Source organism: Xenopus laevis, chromosome 3L (assembly GCF_017654675.1).
Source record: "Xenopus laevis strain J_2021 chromosome 3L, Xenopus_laevis_v10.1, whole genome shotgun sequence".
In the NCBI taxonomy this organism is placed as follows: Eukaryota; Metazoa; Chordata; class Amphibia; order Anura; family Pipidae; genus Xenopus; species Xenopus laevis.
In genome coordinates this window covers 99,419,651-99,435,333 of record NC_054375.1, presented here as the reverse complement: position 1 = coordinate 99,435,333, position 15,683 = coordinate 99,419,651, and the positions used below count along the sequence as shown (strand labels likewise).

The window sequence follows — 15,683 nt, the reverse complement described above, 5'->3', positions numbered from 1 at the left end:
TATAATATATAATATATATATATATCATATATATATATATATATATATAATATATCTATATATATATATATATATATATCTATATATATATATATCTATATATATATATATATCTTTATCTCTTATATATATATATATCTATATATATATATATATCTCTATCTCTATCTCTATCTCTATCTCTATCTCTATCTCTATCTCTATATATATATATATATATATATATATATATATATATTCTCTCCAATGAGTATCCGCACTCCAAGGCTGCTGCTGATGGCGGGGGTGCACGGTAATTATATGTATATCAATTATCAGCAGACCAGCACTCCCTTTTAAAATGTAATATTTTTTATTGTTGTCATGGTGCAATTACAGAGAGAGGAAGGATTTTTTTTTTTCATCCCCTAATGCATACTGGCAACGGTATCCAATATGGGGCTTCTAATAAGCATTAGTGACACCACAAAATCCCTGCCCATGATACTTGTTCTCAGACACAAGTTTGTCTCTCAAGCACAAATGCTAGAATTCCATTTACAAAAATATGAATATAAAAACATTTTTTAAAATATATATATATTTTTTAAAATACAAATATATTCCTATTTGCAGAAAAAAAGCTTGATTGTCCTGGTTCTAAGGCACCCTACAATAACGTGTGTGTCTATAGTGAGTGATTAATAAAGTACATATGTTTTGGTGTTAGTACACAATGTGTACCCACACTTGGGCTATTTACGCAAGGGCTATTTATGTTGTCCAGCGTGACCCAATTTAATGCAGTTTGTTAGTTAATTGCAATAGGCATTCATGAGGCAGATGGGGAAAAGCAGCGATAAAGCAATGTCACAGCAAATAGCTGCAAAATGATTTGCTTCCTGCCCATCATGCACCTGCTTTCACCTGTAGCCAATGATGCAGATATGCGATACATCATTTTCTTAGTGAGAAACAAGTGTAATTGTCTTATTGTATTTCGGGGGGCAGGGGAGGGGGGAATTCTGGGGGGCAAACATAAGAGCAATTTCAATATATCATGCTTATTAAGGAATTAATGTGTGTCACTATAACTTTTAAAATGAATATTACACTTTTAAAGGACAAATAACAGACACTTGCACATTGTGTTAGTAGTAATGACACAAATGGACAAAAATGCAGGTTGAAATAATGAATTAATGTTATTCCAAGGGATTTTTCTAGCGAGGTGACGTGTATTTTAGCTGGAAGTTTATTATTCACAACTGTAAAGACTGAGCATGTGTTTCCAAAATCTTAAATTCTTAGGTCTCTTTCACATGGGTGTTTCACACATGAATTCATCACAGTCAATGCGGGCTGAAATGACTAGCTATGAATTCTCAGGCAATGTGGGCCTAATGACTAGCCATCTTTGTATGTCAGTGTGGTATTAATGTGACATCTCCATGCTCCCTGTTCAACTCCACTGGAATGAAGTGTAGTATAAAAACTGCCCGGTCACTAAGCCAGCAGTAGAGACACCCTCCACTATGCTCCACATAATTTGCTGCAATGCTCAATATGTCCCTGCAGCTAAACAGTTAAATACTAGTAATGGGGTTACATGTTATGCCATAGGTAAAGGTTTTCTTTTAGTCCTCCTCCTCTCCTCCATATTGCATATACGAACATGACTTCTAACATAAAACTTGGCCCTATGTAATTATATGGTAATTATAACCAGACTGAAAACTTTAGTATGAAGTAGGCACTACACATATCTGTTGGCTTGTGTCCTGAACTAGGATTAGTTTAATAATGTGGAAAAGGATTGTCTTTGAAACTGACCCAAAGTGCTGTGTTATGGAAATCATTGGAGCAGCATGACCTTTAAAATCATGAGTGTTGCTAGCAATTACATAGACTGACCTGCACATAAGAATGTTTATAACACTGCTCTGCAATCCATCACTACTAATTTATTAAAGAGCCAGTTACATGTTCAGTGGCTATACTATAATAAAACGATGCTGGCATCCAAAGAGGCCAGTTGAGCAGTCCAGAGACCCGTCAAATTCCTTGGAGGCCAACACCTGGCCCAAAGTCCTCCAGATGGACAGCCCTGCCATACAACAGCAAACTTTTGTCGCTATTTTCACTTAAAGGGACAGTAAACCATATATGATCCATTTGTATTGACATCAGTTATTCATAGGCAGCACATTTAACAAAGTAACAATAACTTTTCTTTAAGAGGTTACTTATATTAAAGAAAAAGTTGCAAAAAATATATATAAATATACAGTCTGCAAGATAAAGTCTACTTTTACAAATTGCTTATTCAGAGTAAATAAATTAAAACTGTTAAATCAGTCTCAAGCTAAGAATGTACAAATGTCCCCAGCATATTGAAGCCAAGAGTGCTTACCCTCAAAAGCAGCTTTTACCAACATATTCAGGAATACAGATAGCAGGTTTCCAAATAAATAGGGAATCCTTTCTATTTAGTCAGTATTATTCCAAAGCCGTAACGTAACAGTAGCCAAATTGTGGTACGATATATCATGTGACGGTCCGATTACCAGTAACGTGTAAAGCACTACTCTTGACAACAGTGAGGAGGCTTTTACTTCTTCCAGATATGCTGAAATTATCTTTAAATGCAAAGTCAATTTTAAGGGCTGAATCAAATCCAAACTGAATTTCTTCCACCCCTTTCTTTTCATGTTATATAAAGGAATCCAGCTGTAATATTAAGAAAACCATTGCAGGATACTGCAAGTGAAGCACAGCCAATTCCAGCCACGTGCAACAGAAAACCAATTTCTTCAAATGTTCCATTAAGCAAGACATGCTACAAATTAACATATTTTTACATATATCGCCATGGATACACTGAAGTAGGCCATTTGTGTCCTGTGAAATTGAGGGCAGCTGCTTCTATAGGTTCTCACGTGTTTTCATGTTACAATATGGAACTTCTGAGAGCAACATCCTTTGTAACAATGAGAAGCTCTTTGGTTAATGTTTTACATTTGTAAGATTAGTACTTACTATGCATGGCATAGGTCTTCAATATAATGATCAATTCAGTGCAGACTCCTGTTCAACGATCCTCCAGGATCAGAGAAAGCAGAAGTGGTACGTAACCGATAAGAGCATTCATACTCTCCCTAAAATACTTTACTGGATACAGCAGGACCAAGATTCCCCCAGGCAACAGGAGCAGGGTAAAGAGCGCACAGGTTTTGGTGGAATCAAATCAAGATCCTCATCATCTGGTATTTCATCCAAATGGTAGCCATCCTGAAGGAGCTGGCGATTAAGCTCTTGTGAGACCTGCTACAGAATAATGGATAATTATCCACATGTTATGATGTGCAAATAATGACTTTTTACCACTTCTAGCAATGATTCTGCTCCTGAATTCAAGTTATACGGAGCACTGGCATATGGGTGCATATAGCAGATGGTCAATGCTACAACATGGGTTAGGTCAAAAGCTGGCAATTTTACTTTGTGCACATTTTGTAGTTAAATACTTGTAGTCTAGCTGCCATTCAGCCTTTAAAACATTCAGATGGATCTCTTATTTAGAAACTGGATATACAGAAAGTTTTGAATTGCAGAAAGGCCATCTCTCAGTTCATTTAAAGCAAATAATTATGTTTTTATCTGTAATAAAAAAAATAAAAAGTACTTTGTGCTTGATGGTAGCTAAGCTACTGTAAATAAATCCATGCTGGTAACATTCATTTAGGGTGGAATTTACTAAAACTTGAATCTAAACAATTTTTTTTAATTAAACCAAAGTCAACCTAACTCCCATCCATGATTGTAACTCATTTATCACAAGATCAGCTCGAAAAAGTCGGTACAGGAAAAAGTCTCGACAAAATCATGCGACAATCATCGTCTGAAAACCTTGACTTTTTTAGATTATCGTATGAAGCCAGAGCAGATCACGATGTAAAGAAACATCTTCAAATTGTAACAGGGAAATCTACCATAGACTTCAACCTAGACAGGTTTGAGATGGAGTATTTTTTGGAATTTTAGCAGCTTTGAGGTATGACAAATCTATAAAAATTAAGGTTTTTTTTCCACTAAAAAACTTGACTAGAAATACCCTTAATGTTTAACTTTTTTTTTTTTTTTTTTAAAGTAGCCTTAAGGAGTGGTAATCCGCATTACAGAAAACAAACCCTTATCTGTAAATCTACAGGTCCCAAGCATTCTGGGTAACATTCATAGCTGTTTACCATGTACAATGAGAGGCTATGCTGTTATATGTATTTTGGCCAAAGTGTGATATTAACAACTTGTTTTTTGTAACAATTATTTATAAAGGCTGCAACAGTTTGCGGACAATCATTGTCTTTTTCCATGTATGCAAAATAAAATGAATAGCATCCTACTTATAAAACTGCCCAAACAGAATTATTGAGCTTGAAAAAGGGCCAATAGGTCCGAAACATGTCGTGTGGTGACACAATAAACAGCATAATTGCAGTTAATCTGCTGTCGTGAGTGCTTCCCATACTTTACAATACTTTGGATATTTACAGGGTGCCAGAGACGGAGCATCCAGGGAACCATCACAAGAATTAAGGCACAAACACTAATCAGTGTAAAACCCTCTGCTATAGAATTATTGAGCTTGTTGAGCTTTAGTTCAAAATAGCCTTTAAAAGCAACATAAGAAAAAAGTCTTGTTAAGAAACAGATAGATTATAGCAACCTTTACCTCAGCTGAAGAATATCCAGATGAACACCTGGATTCTAGCTCTGCATCACTACATGGAGAAAGAACATAGATGTAAGGACTTTCTTCTATGAAAGTGTAAAATTAAGACTTTCCCCACATTTTAAAGGAAAAGTATACCCCCAAAATTAATACTTGAGCAATAGTTTATATCAAATTAAGTGACATATTAAAGAATCTTATCAAACTGGAATATATATTTAAGTAAATATTGTCCTTTTACATCTCTTGCCTTGAACCTCCATTTTGTGATGGTCTGTGTGCTGCCTCAGAGATCACCTGACCAGAAATACTACAATTCTAACTGTAACGGGAAGAAGCGTGGAAGCAAAAGACACAACTCTGTCTGTTAATTGGCTCATGTGATTTAACAAGTACAGTTTTAGTATGTTTGTTTGCACCGTGAATCATACGATCCCAGGGGGCGGCCCTTATTTTTTTTAAAATGGCAATTTTCTATTTATGATTACCCAATGGCACATACTACTAAAATAGTATATTAGAATTAAAATGATTTTATTTATATGAAGCAGGGTTTTACACATGAGCTGTGTTATGCAATACATTTTTATAGAGACCTACATTGTTTGAGGGGTATAGTTTTCCTTTAAGTCTATCTCATTGTAACTACAAAAGTGCTCAGAGAAATGACATTTGTATTTTAAGGTCTGTGACTGCCAAGTAAATGCTCAGACTCTACATATTTTTTTTTTACTCTGCAGCATATTTTATATTAAAAATGGTTTGTTTCCATGTTTTATTTTTTACCATTATCCCAATATGTTTAAAGTTTAATGTTCTGGTCTCTGGTGTTTCAGGTTGTCAGTTTAATAATCCAGGTGCAAATTCTGAACTGTTACAATTTGCCACTTAGTTGATACATTGCTCAGCAGCAGCTGTGGAATATTGGCAAGTATTGAATCAATTCTAACAGCTGCATTCAGGGCCAGAAGGCCAAAGATAAACGTATCAACTAATGTATCAATTAAAACAGTTTACAAAAAAGAGCAACTTTAAAAAAACATAAGATGATGAAAAATTAAATAACTTCAATTTTAGAAAAACAATAACAAATAGAAGATGATAGAAAAAGTCTTTATTTCTAGCGAACTGTCTGAAAACAACTTAACTGGAAAAGGTTAAAAAGTTTTGGAAGGCAAACAACCCTTTAAACAACCAGTAACACCAGAAAATGATAAAAACCCTAAATGCATTATACATAATTTTCACTTTGTCTGTATTTTAAGAGAGCATGTATTTGAAATTTCTTGTAGTTTATCCAGTAGAGCGTTTGGAGTATAGTATTAGAGGCCTATGACACACTAGAAGGGCTATGATTGATTGGCCGGCAACATTTATTTTTTGTCTTAGAGACAAAACAGCCCTGCTGCATGTGTTAACTATTAAGAAAAGTGCAAGCACTGGGAAATTTTCTGCTGTATCTTTTATCATATTAAGCAAAGCACATTAAGAAAATTACATTAAGAAAAGCAGAAAGCATTGTGTTATTAAAAAAAAAAACAAATGGCCAAGATCCAATGCTACAGGACTAGGGCTAATGGCTAAGTGCAAAAACTCCCCAGTCTGTCCTGTATATGGAAAATGCTAGGGATGCACCGAATACAGGATTTGGTTCGGGATTCAGATTCAGCCGAATCCTTGTGTGTGGCCGACTCCGAATACTAATTTGCATATGTAAATTAGCCGTGGGAAGGGAAATCACGTGTCTTTTCATCTCAAAACAAGGAAGTAAAACATTCTTTTCCAATTTTTTCCTTTCCTGCCTCTAATTTGCATTTGCAAATTAGGATTCGGATTTGGTTCGGTATTCGGCCAAATCTTTCACAAAGGATTCAGAGATTCGGCCGAATCCCAAATAGTGGATTCGGTGCATCCCTAGTAAATGCCTTTTCCAGCAGAGCGCATGTATCATATGGCTCCAAAAAACACAAGACACTGGGTGAAGCTTTGTTTAAAAACAAATAACAGATGGTGAAAACTTCTGAGTTGATAGCCAACACCCTACAATAAAAACCAGTAAAATAATAACTTTCATGTGCAGGACTGAAATAGTTAGTATGTCATATTGAAGGGGGTAGTGACTCAACATTCTATAGAATTGCCATCATCCCTTAAATAAAATATCAAATGCTATATTTAAAGCCAATCCACCCCCTTTCTCACCCTAAATGTATGCATTGACAGACACTGGATCAGCCTGCCAGGACACAAAGAGTAGATGTTGGCTTGGAAATGATAAAGAATGTTGATTTGTGTTGAAATCTACTCTCTGCACGCACCGAGGGGCTGATCCTGTGCTTGGCAGTACAAACACTTTCAGTAAGCGGAAGGCTCTTCTCCACTGGTGTATATACACCGCCAAAGAAAATTACCCATTTGCCATAAGCCTTACTTTATAATGCTGACCCCCTATCTGTTTTCATTTCCCCATTGCACATCACTCACATAGTCCTGTCCATGATGTTGCAGCAGCCGAGCTGACAATTAGACTGGAGGGCAGGCCAAAGTCTGAGGAGACTTTGCCTTACCCTCCAACCCAGCGTCAACTAATTAGACACTGGGGACTGTTCAATAGTAAAACTGGCACTGGATTTTCAGGCGATAGTGATGATCACTTTAATGGTTTTTGTTGTTGTAAATTACCTCTCGCTGCTTTACTTTTTAAAAGACTTTTTAACCCCTGTAACTGTTGGCTGTACATCTTCCTGACCCCACAAACCATCATGCTCCTCTGACCTATATTTAGCAAGCTCACCTGTCTGAATCCAGGGACACAAGTGTTTCATCAGAGGCCTGGCTGAGGGCTGCATATCCCTTATTAAACTTCACTGACCTGTAAGAAGAGAAAATATTTGTAAAAAATGATATATATATATATATATATATATATATATATATATCTCTCTCTCAATTGTGTTTTCTGCATTCCCATTATTTATTAATGCTGTGGTCAGGTTTTCTCTTCCTTTGCTAGATTTTTATATCAGTCAACCAACAATAAAGGGAGATAATGCCTATGGTGATGTAAATGAAGATCCTCCAACAGAATCTGTAACATACTTGTGCATAGTCTTCGACATTCAAAGGCCAGTAACTTTCATATTTAAATGGTTATGTACCTATAATCTACAATTCTATAATTCCAAATTCTACAATTAGTATAGATATTGGTACATATATCATGCATGTATATATATGCGAGTGTATAGATAGCTTGAATATATGCACTGGGATTTGTTTGGAGGGGTTGAATTTAATGGACTTTTTTTTAACCCAACTTAACTATGATTGTAACTATATGCCTACTTTCCCCAGTACCAGCAAATAAAATGTTATTTTGCAGCAATTTCTTACAAAATAAGCTATTGGTGTATACAAAAAAAAAGGCCACCTTTGTATTCTATTTAGGCCAACTGCTCAAATCATTGAAACATCTAAAAGTAAAGAAAAGAAGTGGCTCCTCCTATGGTTGACATTGGCCAAAATGACTCAACAAATGTAAACCACTACATAATACATTATTTATATAACATATATTTTCCAAATATATTAGGGCTCATTTACCCATATTTTTGACCCACAATACAGCTCCCCCCCCAATCAATTGTGTATTAAGAAGCACACAATTGCACTGAAAATCTTCATTGTTGGGATGTCATCACTTTCAGCGCTAGGTGTCAAAATTACATCTTCACCTGATTGTTTTGGCACAGATATGCTGCTTTGAAGCTACAGTAGCTCCAGGCTTCCCCAGTGTCAATAAGCAAACTGCAGGCAATTCCATGAAAGAATCTGGCAGGGATCTTTGGCCAAAATATGCAAGTTTAAGAAGGGTTTTTACACACAAGTCGCTTTAGTAAATGGTGCCGAAAATTTTGCACTGCTGCAACTACGTTTGTGTTATCAAATATCCGTTTAAACAAAGCAAGGTGCATGCGATTAATAGTAGCCAAATTGTAACCTGCATTAAAGAGGTGTCCACATTTGCTTTATATTGACATATTTACTCACACCAATATGGGACTTAGCCTCTAAATGAAAAATAAACGATACTAGATAGCCAGGGCCATTCAGGTAAAGTTAAAAAGCAATATTTATTATCACCATGCCAAAATGCTAAAACCATTTAAAATAAGCAGCGCTGCTTGGGGGGTGGGGATCCCATTATCCCTATTTTATATATATTATAATACACAAAAGCCATGAATATCCTGTAAATTATATCCTTATAAACGGTGAGTAGTGATGTCATCAGTTATAAACGGTGAGTAGTGATGTCATTTCTGTCACATGACTCAATAAATTTGGGTATTATAATAAATAAAGTACCCCCAGTTGTAAAATATGAGGATATTAGAAGTTACCTCGGAGTTCCATGACCTGTATAAAAACACTCGGCCTTCAGCCTCGTGTTTTTATATGGTCATGAAACTCCTCGGTAACTTATAATATCCTTATATTTTACAAGAGGGGGTACTTTATTCACTATATAATACACAAAAGCCATGAATATCTTGTAAATTATATCCTTATAAACGGTGAGTTCTGATGTCATCAGTTATAAACGGTGAGTTCTGATGTAATTTCTGTCATATGACTCACTGAAACTTGTGTATTATAATAAATAAAGTACCCCCAGTTGCAAAATATGAGGATATTATAAGTTACCGAGGAGTTCCATGACCTGTATAAAAACACTCGGCCTTGTGTTTTTATATGGTCATGAAACTCCTCGGTAACTTATAATATCCTTATATTTTACAAGAGGGGGTACTTTATTCACTATATATGCAATACAATAGAAGAGGCTGCGTGCACGCAAAAGAAAGCCTCCAATATATTACAGTTGCAACCAACTCTTGCCAATCAAGAGTATCAATCTGGATAGATCCGTAATTAGGTATTCGTGGGATGAAGAGAGCGATGAGTCATCACAGCTAGTAGCGTCGCAGGTAGCGGCGAAACAGCTGTCAAGGCACAGCGCTGCAAGGGGAATCGCGGTATCCAGCTTCCCTTTCTCTATCGAGGACGACGTGCATTAGGTGTACAAGTAACTGTGAAATTCGGACGTGAGTATAGAGCGTTGAGCATTCGGTGTGGGAGGTGATCCATCACGGTCAGTATCTTTTCTATTCTGCACAGCGGTCTGTTACTAAGCGGTGGGACGAATACGATTACATAGCAATTGCTATACCACCTAAACACCGGGATCTGGATGTCCATTGGATATACTTAGGGGATACTTCCCCCTCCAGTGCCCTTGTCTTTACCACTCGGACTGAATTACTCTGGGCACCAAAGAGTTAATCCCACACCGGCTCCGCCCTCACATGCCGTTTCACATTCTGACATTCTATCATTCATAATCAGAATTGGAATAATCACTTTTTCCACCATCAAATTGAGTACCCTATTGGCGACTTATATCACAGTTGTGATGACTCATCGCTCTCTTCATCCCACGAATACCTAATTAAGGATCTATCCAGATTGATACTCTTGATTAAGAGTTGGTTGCAACTGTAATATATTGGAGGCTTTCTTTTGCGTGCACGCAGCCTCTTCTATTGTATTGCATATAATATATATAAAATAGGGATAATGGGATCCCCACCCCCCAAGCAGCGCTGCTTATTTTAAATGGTTTTAGCATTTTGGCATGGTGATAATAAATATTGCTTTTTAACTTTACCTGAATGGCCCTGGCTATCTAGTATCGTTTATTTTGCATTTAGAGGCTAAGTCCCATATTGGTGTGGGTAAATATACGTTTGTGTTATCTTGCATAATGCATACACATTATCTTTTATTGGCTAACGAAAAAAAGGTAAATTCTTCCCCCAACATTCTCCCACTTTGATTAACATTACACATTGTTAGCACTCACAACTAGAAAGAAGTACCACCATATGGTATGACAACCAATACGATACTTGCATTTAAAAAGGTGACTAGTACATTTTACGTGCCGATTGGTTGCTATGGGTTAGTGCAAACTTAGTGCCTTTTATTACATAACCCCAAAAGTAAGTTAATATTTTGCATTTAGGGTAATGGCATGCAAGATGCTTTAGGTATAGCCCAAAGATGTACTGACAAAATGCCCTTCACGATAATACCTTAAATACGTTTTTGCAATGCAAATAAAACGGTTTATTAAGATGCCTACCTCTTTGATGCAGGGTGCCCTTTGCCTGTCGGTCCTAGCACACCCTTCTTCCTAAGGGATGCACGGGCCAAATCCCGCTGCCTCTCTGTGAATAGAACACAAAGTGATAGTGTTAACACAAGTTTTAACAACATTAGCTTATTTAGTGACCTCATTTTATATTTCTTGTTTGAGTATGATTTACAACTCATATTTGCATTTTTTTATCTCATTTTCCTTATATATTAAGCGGACTTGCTATTGCATATTCTGGGAACATAGCAATTAGTTAATCTAGGTTAAAGAACCAGTATAATGCGTAGATTCCACAGCCCAAAACTAACAGCATTCAGGGGCAGATTTATGAACCCTTGCCAAAAAACTGCAGAAAAAGCAAGTGAGTTCCTGAATCCAAAAAAAATCCCCAGGCTCAAAGGTTGATAACATCCACCACTGAGTAACAATGAGTTCAGCCAGTGTTAATAAGAGGGATTGTGCAATAGTAGTACGGAGCACACGGTGGCTGGACTGGTTAAAACTTAATGTATTGAAAATCCATTAAAAGTTTGAGTTCATAACATGAATGTAACATCTCCCCCAACGCTTGACGCGTTTCGTGGCATCTCGCCACTTCCTCAAAAGCATGGGGAATACACAACCCCCGACACCATTAATAAAACCTCCTTAACCCCACCTACTAAAAACATTTAACCCACAAGGGGAACATTTGAAGCACCTGGTGTCCCATCTCCATAATATGTTCTGTTGAAATATTTTATTGTGAGAACCTCTCCCTAAGCAGTGTGTTGTTTTTAACACTTACGTAACTTGGCTTGAATTGTTGGCCCTTTGCCCATAAGATAAGGCCCTTTCTTTTCAACATTAGCTCCTCTGGGTTCCATTTCCGTCACCTGTTAAGGGTGAAAAGTCAGGGCTATGTTTATTTTTGCAATGGGTGTAAAAAAAAAAATTAAAAAATCAAAAAATTAAAACAAAGGTGAACAGGAATACTTTACAAGTATGACCAAAATATCTATGGAACCAGAAAGTATCCATTGTCATACAACACTTCACAAAAACAGATCAGTGCCATACCTATTTAATGTTACTTAGATCAGCCAATATACTCTTAACACCAAGTACTCAAAAGCTGTGACCTAAAGGACTCACTTAGACTGCAAGCTCTATAGAACAGATACCATCTTTCTTACTGTGTCAGTACTGTGTAATTTCTAAACAATTTCTGAACATTGCATATCCTAGTAATGTTATATAAATATAAAGTTAATAAGTTATAGATAAGTAAAGCACAGCAATGTATATTGTGAAATAAAATAAGCAACAACAATATGCAAAGTCTGTGTGCAAAAGGCACAGCACTCCCAAAGCAGATTTATGCAGAAAATAACAGGGTCTCTCAGACATTTTAAGGGACCACTAAAACTTTTCTTACATAACTTTTGTCTTATTTGCCCAAAGCCTGGTGTTGTACAAATCTATCTCAGATAACAGTAATTCCACTTTATTCCCTGAAAACAACAGCCTTCAGTGTGTACCAGTGCAAGCACCTAAATACCACATCACTTCAGACTTCCCAAACCACCACAATGTTCGGATACAGGACTATTGCAAAACAAAAGATCTACTAATATTTGGCAGTGTGACCACATGTAGCATTGTAACACAGAAACCAGATAGAGAAGAGCACAATAATGCCTCTGTTCCCCATTTAAAGGTTTTGAAGCACTAAAACATGAAAGGTTCTAAATTAAATCTTTTACTTTATATAGGCACAAGCAGTATGCTTACATTACTGGTATAATGTATACTGTATAAGCAAGCTGTAGCCATAGGGACAGCCATTCAGGCTTAATAAGGCACAAGTTTACACAGCAAATTACTGTTAAATCCATTAGAATAAAATAGTTTTACGTCTTACACCAGAAGATACACACAGCCATACACCATTCAGGGCTCTCTACAGAATGAAAACCTTTATCATATAAAATAGGACAAGAAGAAGCTTATTTGTAGGCGCTGGCATGTTGGTACTGAGATTTTCAGCAGCCCCTTTGCATTTGCCAAAACAAGCAAATTATAAGTCCAAGCCTGGGACTGTTTAGGAAAGCAGAAAATATATATGTGTATGTATGTATGTATGTATGTATGTATGTATGTATGTATGTATATATATATATAGTGAATAAAGTACCCCCTCTTGTAAAATATAAGGATATTATTAGTTACCGAGGAGTTTCATGACCATATAAAAACACGAGGCCGAAGGCCGAGTGTTTTTATACAGGTCATGGAACTCCGAGGTAACTTCTAATATCCTCATATTTTACAACTGGGGGTACTTTATTTATTATAATACACAAATTTTAGTAAGTCATGTGACAGAAATGACATCACTACTCACCGTTTATAACTGATGACATCACTACTCACCGTTTATAAGGATATAATTTACAGGATATTCATGGCTTTTGTGTATTATATATATATACACACACACACACACACCTTAAGGTACACAAAAATACCTGGGTGCTCTGGTTGAATAATAGATATAAGTTGCACGTGGTACCGGCACTCACAGGGTTTGCATGAAAAAATCAAACATTCTATATAGTGAAATAAGAGAATAAGGTTTATTGAATCCGACGTTTCGGTTCCCCACAGGAACCTTTCTCAAGGTTTGTATATATATATAGATAGATAGATAGATAGATAGATAGATAGATAGATATACATATATATATACACATATATATACATACATATATATATACATATATATATATATATATACATATATATATATATATATATACACATATATATATATATATATATATATACATATATATATATATACATATATATATATATATACATATATATATATATATACATATATATATATATATATATATATATACATATATATATATATATATATATATATATATATATATACATATATATATATATATATACATATATATATATATACATATATATATATATATATACATATATATATATATATATACATATATATATATATATATATACATATATATATATATATATATATACATATATATATATATATATACATATATATATATATACATATATATATATATATATATACACATACATATACATATACATACACACACTAGAACCTGTGTACCACTGTCTTTTGTGCTGTAGCTCTCCAACTCATTTTACTGTATGCTCTAGGGTCCTACCAACCCCAGGCACAAAGAAGGGAACAGGTCACACCTGATTAACCTGAAGGGTAAGTGAGAACAGTGAGTAAATAAAGAAGAGGCAGGTGGTTGTAGAAAGTGAAACAGCCAACATTTACTCTTTTTATTAAAGAAATTCTGTGATATCAAGTATATATGGCCCATCCGATAATCTGTCACTTCACTGATGGCCACAACATCAGCTGGCTGTAGAAAGTGACAACAGCCAACATTTACTCTAATTTTTTATTAAAGAAATTATTATTAATTATAGAAGAACAGCAATGCTGCCAAACATTTTTTGCACTTTCCAAAATAGGAAAAATCTAAATGGTCCCTTGCAAACAGAAAGAGAATATATTAAGACCAAATATGTCCTTGATCAGTCTTAGGCTCCCTATTTTAGGTCTACTCAAACACAGACTTTCTTGATCACTCATCCTGGTGATAAAGGGTTATTCATAAGCCTGAAAAAGGCACAAGCCCCATTCTCTGTCCTGTTCCCGTGTTAGTAAGAAGGTTTCCTGTTTCCAATTGGCTGTGCCTGTCCCAGGAGCATGTTAATACACAGGGCTGCTCTCATCGAGTTTGAGGCACCTTAGTGCTTCCTCCCTGCAATTCCTTATTTCCTGTATTGTTTCTGCCTAGCAACAGTTGGAGAGCAACAACAGGTTGGGGACCGCTGGATTAATACCGCTGGCAGTAATACAGGGTTTGTGCAGCTTTCTTATATTCCTAACCTAAGGACACCCAGTAAGCTCCTCAGGCAACGGGCTAATTATGTATGTAAATCTGGCCCACTATTCACTTGGCAACCGCATCTGTATGAGAAGGAAGTGGCAAAAAAGCAAGGGCAAACCCATTCCAGAAACTCTCCCTTCAGTATTGAGCTGAACGAAATCGGCGGCCCCCAAACTACTGCAACTAGTACCTCTCACTCCGTAGGCAGCTGTAGTTCAAAAACAGCCGCAACACAGACTTCACTTGGCCGCCACTATAGCGATTAGACTCTGTAAACGTTCCCTGAACAAAACCTCAGCTGACGCAGTTTTATAAAGAAATCAGTGGCTTCTAGTCTCCACTCTAACCCAGGAGTTACCTCGCAGCTGCTGTCAAAACCTGCCGAAGCCAGTCGTCCTCCACCTACCCAGCATACAGTGCGTTTTTAGGCCCGGGTAGGCTCTCTGCTCAGTTTAACTGTTAGAGCAAGCGTAAACCAATCACTTGCCAATCTTGTTGTCACATGTTTTACGGGCACGCCTTCAGAGAAGAACATCGTATTGCCATCTTAATTAAGGGCTATTCCTCCCTGTAGTTTTGCTGTATTGGAAATAGGTCAGGACCAGCAGCCTTTGTGTGCTGCTCGTGGTCACGTGGTCATTGGATCGCATTTCCTGGAACCCTTTTCAGTTCGATTTACGAAATAGTATTCTTGCAGTTGCTAGCGAAGCGCTTCCAATATATTAAAACTAACAGACTAGACCACGAGTGCCCATACTTTACTAATGCAAGGTCTACTTTT

General features: G+C 36.2%; 1 protein-coding gene across 3 annotated transcripts; it reads right to left on the bottom strand.

The window, feature by feature from the left end:
- Window positions 1-333: 333 nt before the first annotated feature.
- On the bottom strand, window positions 334-15,475 carry fam219b.L (family with sequence similarity 219 member B L homeolog). Of its 3 annotated transcripts, none has more exons than XM_018252937.2 (6): window positions 15,261-15,475; window positions 11,722-11,809; window positions 10,920-11,004; window positions 7,506-7,583; window positions 4,712-4,760; window positions 334-3,303 (listed from the first exon to the last, which is right to left on the bottom strand). In XM_018252937.2, the coding sequence occupies exons 2-6, from the start codon at window positions 11,798-11,800 to the stop codon at window positions 3,148-3,150; spliced, it is 447 nt and encodes a 148-aa protein (XP_018108426.1). In that variant the 5' UTR covers window positions 11,801-11,809; window positions 15,261-15,475; the 3' UTR covers window positions 334-3,147. The 3 variants fall into 3 exon arrangements, with proteins under 3 accessions (XP_018108426.1, XP_018108424.1, XP_018108425.1); XM_018252935.2 differs by having other exon boundaries at window positions 334-3,306; window positions 15,261-15,471; XM_018252936.2 differs by lacking the exon at window positions 15,261-15,475 and adding an exon at window positions 15,093-15,230 and having other exon boundaries at window positions 334-3,306.
- Between the last annotated feature and the right edge of the window lie 208 nt (window positions 15,476-15,683).